Source organism: Tachypleus tridentatus, chromosome 2, assembly GCF_004210375.1.
Source record: "Tachypleus tridentatus isolate NWPU-2018 chromosome 2, ASM421037v1, whole genome shotgun sequence".
NCBI classification, from domain to species: domain Eukaryota; kingdom Metazoa; phylum Arthropoda; class Merostomata; order Xiphosura; family Limulidae; genus Tachypleus; species Tachypleus tridentatus.
Genome location: NC_134826.1, coordinates 64,063,586 through 64,071,204, shown reverse-complemented (window position 1 = coordinate 64,071,204; position 7,619 = coordinate 64,063,586). Strand labels below are relative to the sequence as shown.

The window sequence follows — 7,619 nt, the reverse complement described above, 5'->3', positions numbered from 1 at the left end:
TATTATAATGTTCATTTATTGTGAAGAACAAGTAATTTTATTTTGTTTAATTACATTTGACTTCCATAATTTTAAGAAACAGAAGTTAATAGAGCATGGTTTGACGTGTTCTAAATTTGTAACTAGCTACTCAGTGATAATAACTTCAGAACTGCTGACACTAAACTGGGAGTTTAGTTTTAACGCCGATAAAAAGTCAATAATTTTTATAGTTAATACACAAAACGACGTGATATAGAATAATGACGAACTTGACGTGGAATATTTATAAGAATGTAGACGTAATGAATGTTTTTCCAACTTTAACAGGTTCATTTAATATTCTTCATAGAAAGATTTATTCTATGAAAACAAGAATATGCAAGAGATAATTACAGAATGTACCTAGTGTTCTTACATACGCTTCACGTTGGGACACTTCTAGACACACGTATGCTGACCAGTTTGTTTTATGTTGTATCGTACAAGAGGTGATTACTTTTGAAGGTATACAGCTGAAAGCTCTTTAAGTATTAAAGACTGGTCATTAATGTTGTGATAACAGTACTTGCGGTGTCATTTTGTTGAGAATATTATTTGGTTCATTCGTAAAAAGTCTCAGCTGTAGTGTGTGAACAAAACCTTTTTTAAAAAACTTGCATTAGAAACATATTAATACCAGTGACTAACTCTGGTTGCTGTTTAAGATTTTTATAGGTTGATAAAGTTTGGTGATTATGTATTATAACAGTATAGACTACACTGGGGAACACTTTTTCAGTAACTTTGAGTTGCATAGGATATTTTAACTGATTCTGAAGGAGTTTTAGGCGCTGATTTCAAATCTGAAATTAGTTTTTCTCTACAAGCTCTAGTTTGTATGCAATTTGAGGTTAATGAAATTGTACAAATGTGAACTTGCGTAAACCATGTATAAGCATTTTCACGTCCATATATATAGATAGCTTCTAATATTTTGATCATTCTTCTCTTGTTTCAGATCAAACATGGCTTCCAAAAATAGATATCATTGCAGAAACAAGCCTGCTGCTACATATGTGGATGCTACACACTCAATCGTCAGAGACGTAACATATCCTCGTTCGTCATGCGTGCCTACAAGGCATATTTTGAAGTTCATCTTGGTGATCAAGACAAGCAATGGGCTCCTCATGTTGTGTGCCACAATTGTGAGGAAATGCTTCGAGACTGGACCAAAGGAAAACGCAATGGTCTGCCTTTTGGTGTTCCAATTATTTGTCGCAAACCCACCAACCATGTAACTGACTGTTATTTCTGCATGGTAAACACAACGGGTGTTGGGAAGAAAAACCGACATCAGATTACGTATCCGAACATTCCCTCAGCTATTCGGCCTGCTCCACACTCTGAAGAAGTTCCTGTTCCAGTTTTCAAAGGCTTGCCTTCATTGGACGATAAAGACATTGGACATGATTCAAGCGAACAAGACAGTTGTGACAGTGAATTGTCAGAAAAGTGTACACAATCGGAGAACTGTTCTTCAGACACTGAACCTTTCCCCGTCCCCAAGCCTCTTCCCCAGGCTGAACTGAATGATTTAGTGCGGGATTTAGGTCTTTCAAAGAAAGCAGCAGAGCTTTTGGCATCAAGATTACAAGGCAGAAATCTTGTTGATCACTCTGTTAAAGTATCATATTTCAGAAAGCGTGACCAGCTTTTTGTGACCTTCTTTTCAGAAGACAGACAGTTTGTTTACTGCCATGACATCCAAGGGCTTCTCAAAGAACTGGATGTACCTTACTATAGTCCTGCTGAATGGAGACTCTTTTTAGACAGTTCAAAACGCAGTCTAAAGTGTGTTCTTTGACATAATGGGAATGTTTATGGAGCAGTACCTGTCGGTCACTCAGTGCATTTGCGGGAAGACTACGATGATATGAGAATGGTCATGGACTTATTAAAAAATCATGAGCACAATTGGATCATTTGTGTAGACTTAAAGATGGTCAACTTTCTTCTTGGACAACAGAAAGGTTTCACCAAGTTTCCATGTTTCATCTATATGGGACAGCCGAGCACGAGACAGACATTGGGTCCAGAAGGACTGGACTATTCGTGACACCCTTGAAGCAGGCATGCCAAATATCATACAAGACCAAATTGTAAGCAGAGATAAGATCATCTTTCCTCCTCTTCACATCAAATTAGGTTTGATGAAGCAATTTGTCAAGGCACTGGAAACTGAAGGTGAATGTTCCCAACACATCATCACAGCTTTACCAGGGTTATCATTTGAGAAGATCAAAGCAGGCGTGTTTGATGGCCCACAGATTCGAACCCTAATTCGTGATGATCAGTTTGTTGCTAAGATGACCGCTTTAGAAAAGGCAGCATGGTTTTCCTTTGTGGCAGTCGTTCAGAACTTCCTTGGAAACAATAAGGCGGAGAACTACACTGAACTTGTGAACAGAATGCTTCTCGCTTTTCGTGATCTCGGGTGCAACATGAGCATCAAGCTTCATTTTTTTGAACAGCCACCTTGGTAGGTTCCCTGACAACCTGTGGGCTGTGAGTGACGAACAAGGAGAACGATTCCACCAAGATTTAAAGGTCATGGAAGAACGCTACCAAGGGCGCTGGAACAAAAGTATGATGGCTGACTACTGCTGGAGCATTAAACGAGATTGTCCAGATGAAGGGTACAAAAGCAAATTCCTACCTGAATAAAACACACAAACAAATTGATAAGCTATTCCTATAATTTCCTATAATAGCGAAAAATTAAAAAATAAATAAAAATATCAAATTGCATAAAATCTGTAGCTTGCAGACAAAAACCGACTTCAGATTTGAAATCAACACACTCAAATTGACTATAGAAAGGTCTTTTTAAATGCAACAAAATGAGTGTTCCCCAGCTATCAGTGCGAAGACTATGATCAAGAAAATAGATAGTCAATGTACTCTTGATGAACAAACAGTAACATTGTGGTTAATTTTAAAAGATTTTTACGTGAAACAAACTTAAAGAAATCATGTCTTCCAAAGTCAAATTTAAAAGTTCTTACTACGTTTCAAATGTTTGTATTTAACACTAAATCCATGTATGTTTTGTGTGAATATTTATATGCTTATATATTAATTTTGTTTCTAAAATCATGTATTCTACCACTTGAAACTGAGAGATTTCTTTTAATGTTAGTTGTAGCAAAACAATATCTTTAGAAATTAAGGATAATTAATTATAATAAAGCAATTCAATTATTTGTGCGATGAAAGTATTTTAATCAAAAATCTCTTTTGTTAAATTACTAGATAATATTTAGTTTCGAAGAGGACAAATGAAAAAAGTCAGCTGATAAAAATAGCATCATTTTTAACTTGTATTTTTGAGCCAGATTTCAGGGGTTGTCACAGTATGGTTTAGTGGACGTTGACATAAAAGTATTTCTTACCACAAAAAGCTTAAGATACTGTATTGAATCTGTGTAAGTTTTTGATGTCTTAGAATTTTCTACACGTTCATGAAGTTTTTACTCGCACTATGTTAGTACATCGATTTGACTCAGCAGATAGCCCGATGTGGCTTTGCTATAAGAAAACACACACTGATTTCTGGACAAAATGTCAAAAGTGCGGTATACCAGAAGTCAATGCTACATACAACACCGACTGTTCCACATATAGGTACAGAAAATCCATACCAGTTTGCACTCTTACTTGTACCACCCCTTGCGATAGGTTTGTTTTGAATTTCGCGCAAAGCTGCACGAAGGTTACCTGCGCGAGACGTTCTTAATTTTGCAGTGTAAAACTTGAGGGAGACAGCTGGTGATCACCACCCACCGCCAACCTTTGGGCTACTCTTTTACCAATGAATAGTGGGATTGACTGTAACTTTGTAACGCCCCGAGTCGGTTTCGAAACTCGGATTACGTGTCGAGTGCCTTAACCACCTGGCCATGCCGGGCGACCCAGGAAATGTATTTTAACACGTTACTTCTTCGTTAGGCGTATCACTGGAATTTATTTAATTTTTTTTTAACAGATAAACTCTGCCTTATACATTTTAAAGTAAGATAAACATGTTTTTGAAAATATTGAAAACTGTTTTCTGACAATAAACCTTCAACTCATTAAAAATATATATGCATATATTAGGGAACAACCACACGTATTTTGCTTCGTAATTTGTTTTTAGATTTCAAGGCCACCTAAACCTGACGTACTTGGGATATGATAAGAGTGTATTTGTGTAGAGCATTTTTTTTTTGTTTGGGAATTTCGCACAAAGCTACTCGAGGGCTATCTGTGCTAGCTGTCCCTAATTTAGCAGTGTAAGACTAGAGGGAAGGCAGCTAGTCATCACCACCCACCGCCAACTCTTGGGCTACTCTTTACCAACGAATAGTGAGATTGACCGTCACATTATACACCCCCACGGCTGGGAGGGGCGAGCATGTTTAGCGCGACGCGGGCACGAACCCGCGACCCTCGGATTACGAGTCGCACGCCTTACGCGCTAGGCCATGCCGGGCCAGAGCAGAAATAACAAACAGCAAACTTGTTTTTAAAGAATGGAAAACTTTCCCATTATTGATATTGAGGAAATCGGTAAGTAAAATATTTATTGGTAAATATCACAGAATGGTAATGCGTGTTTCATGTTACATTAATAAAATTGCATCACTCGTCACTGGTTTTTCTGATATTTAACTGTAGATTCTTTATTGTCAGCCATTGCTGAATGGTGACGACATCTTTTTCATGTTACATTATACAAAGTCTTTATCGAAATAATTTATAAGCATTTATATATATATATATAACGTTTAACCTTTTATTAACTTTAATAGGAAATCAGTGTATTGTGTAGTAGTTGGAATGAATGAATTTTGCGTCATTTTAATTTAATAAACCAACGATTACACTTTCAAGTGTGCGAGTACAGGGAGAACCAAGTATTGGTGCATTTCGAAAAGTTGCATCGGAGACTCATCTCGCTTCATCTGAATGTTGTTTTTTATATATTAAAAACCACGGAATTCCTGAAAATCTGGTATGTTAAATAATCATTTTTGCAGTTTTACAACGCTTTTTGTACAAGTGACTGAACGTAAAATATTTCGAAAAGAGATTTTTTTATTCACTTATTTCCGAAAACATGTTTGTATATTGATTTTTATAAGCAAAACTCAATTACTTTATTCAGGAAACCTAACGCAATGGGTTATTATTGATAGATACTTAGTGCCCAGTAGAGCTTAACAGTATATCATTTCTATACGTGCTTGTAAAAAAAAAAAGAAAAAGTGATCTCTATTGGCGTGTGGGATGAGTTAGCTAAATTGGATAGACAAGAGGCTGGATGGAAGGGAACAGTCGATTGTTATAAATGGAGTTCAGTTAAGTTAGATAAATGTCTGAAATCTTAGGACATTTGCTCTTTTTGATCTACGTTAATCACTTAGATAAAAGAATGGTCAATAAATTAAAATTTGTTATGATGTTAAGGTCTTTGGTGTTGCTGGCTGTGAAGAGGATGCTGCTGCTTTACAAAAGGATTTAGATCATTTAGTGAGTTAGGCAAATAAGTGGTAGATGGTTTAATTATAATAAATGCAAGTTAATATATGTGTGTTATAATAATTTGGATTGTAATAACTTCAACAGTGTTATTAAAGAAAGGAATCTTAGTGTAGTGCTTTATCAATTTCCCAAGCTATCCAAACAGGGTGGTGCTGTTCGTGGTAGGGTGAATAGAGATTTAGGTCGTATCTACATAAATATTGAATACAGGCCTAAAGAAGTTATAGTTTTATTTGTATAGACCACTGGTTAGGCTACATTTGTAATATTGTGTTCGGTATGATCCCACTTACCTCAGGAAGGATATTAAATGGGTTGGAAAGGGTGCCTTTCGAAGGTGCCTGGGACGAAGTAGTTGCCATACGAGGAAAAGCTGAAATCTCTTAAATTGTTTTTTTCTTGAAAAAGAAAAGTTAGATAAAATCTGATTGAAGTGTTTAAGATTGTAAATGGAATTGATAATGTTGATGCATCATTTTTTCATACTTAACGGCGAGAATAGTAGGTTTTTCTTCTAAATTTCTCTCAAAGTTGCACAAGAGCTATATGCAATAGCCATCTCTGAGGTATCAGCGTAAGACCAGAGCTAGAAGGTCACTCACGGTCAACTGTTGGGCTGCTCTCTTACCAAGGAATAGTAGGATTGACCAGTGGCTGAAAGGGCGAGCATGTTTGATGTAAAGGGAATTCAAACGTCTGACCCCCAGATTGTGAGTCGAGCACACTAACTACTCAGCTATACCAAGCAGAATAGTAGGAAAAGGGGACAGAAATATAAATTTTGGAAAGGTACGAGTCATTTCAGTTAAGACAGTTTTATTTTTCTAACAGGATGGTTGGCCTTTGTAATAGATTGCCTTCGGATGTATGAAAGCAGTAAATTTATTTGAGTTTGAGATAACAATATGAATGATAAGGGCTAGCTTTAAGATTTTTTGTTTTATTGCTTTTAAAGTTATTTATTTGATAGTTTTAGTTTAGTTTCCAATATGGGACTTCTTGTTTGGTTACGAAAAATTTTCTGTGTATAACTAACAGAAATAACTTCGATCTAAATTTTGTAAACGAGATGATTGGACAATTTATAGAAAAAAATAATAATACGATATTAATTTTAGTTAGTTATCACCAGTAGATTCAACCTAGGAACATAGGGCCGCAATCGCTTGCGGATTCTGCAACAAGTATTTAAGTGAGTAGGTTGTTAGCCCACTGCACCGAGCCGTCTCTAATTTAGCAGTGTAAGACTAGAGGGAAGGCAGCTAGTCATCACCACCCACCGCCAACTCTTGGGCTACTCTTTTACCAACGAATTATGGGATTGACCGTAACATTATAACGCTCCCCACGGATAGGAGGGCGAGCATGTTTGGCGCGACGTGGATGCGAACCCGCGACCCTCAGATTACGAGTCGCAGACATCGCGGGATGTCTATAGACTCACAATGCTTGAAAACGGGTTTCGATAACCTGGTTGGATAGAAAACAGATAGCTCATTGTATATCTTTGGGCTTATCTTCAAAGACGTTATAAATTCGTATAGAACAGTACTTGCAACGTAATATCAAGATAAATAAATAATATGACGACGGTTACCTACTGTGTCCACCGAGTGGAATTGAACCCCTAATTTTAGCGTTGGAAATTCGAAAACTTATTGTCCCAGCAGGGGACATGATGACTGTCTATGCAACTATTGTTTATTATAAGATCATACAAATTTAGACGCTATTTGGTAGTGTAAAGACTTAATATGCTTGCCTGACTGAAAATGATTTCGTGAAGGATTTCGATCTTACGATGCGCAGATTGTCCTAACAACAAGGTTAATATAGTTTATGACTTAGGTTTTACTGCACAAAGCTATGAAGACAACTCGCACCATTAAAAACATAAAAACAAAAAAATATTTTCTCTACACCTTAGCCTTTACTCAGATATCGAGTATGAGTTGAAAGAAGCATTTGCTGTGACAAATGAAAACTATTGTTTTCCATCTGAAGAACACGCACCGGGATTGAATCAGGCGTGGCGTGTCTTGAATGTATTTCAGCCACTCTGACTTTAG

General features: G+C 36.7%; 1 protein-coding gene across 3 annotated transcripts in view; it reads left to right on the top strand.

Moving 5' to 3' along the window:
- Positions 1 to 4,500: 4,500 nt before the first annotated feature.
- The window catches only part of LOC143244004 (ATP-dependent RNA helicase DDX3Y-like), a 29,615-nt gene continuing 26,496 nt past the window's right edge, over positions 4,501 to 7,619 (top strand). For all 3 annotated transcript variants that reach the window (XM_076487936.1, XM_076487937.1, XM_076487935.1), the window contains exon 1: positions 4,501 to 4,575. In XM_076487936.1, coding sequence (XP_076344051.1) covers positions 4,539 to 4,575 — 37 coding nt within the window. In that variant the 5' untranslated portion in view covers positions 4,501 to 4,538. The remainder of the gene's footprint in view (positions 4,576 to 7,619) is intronic.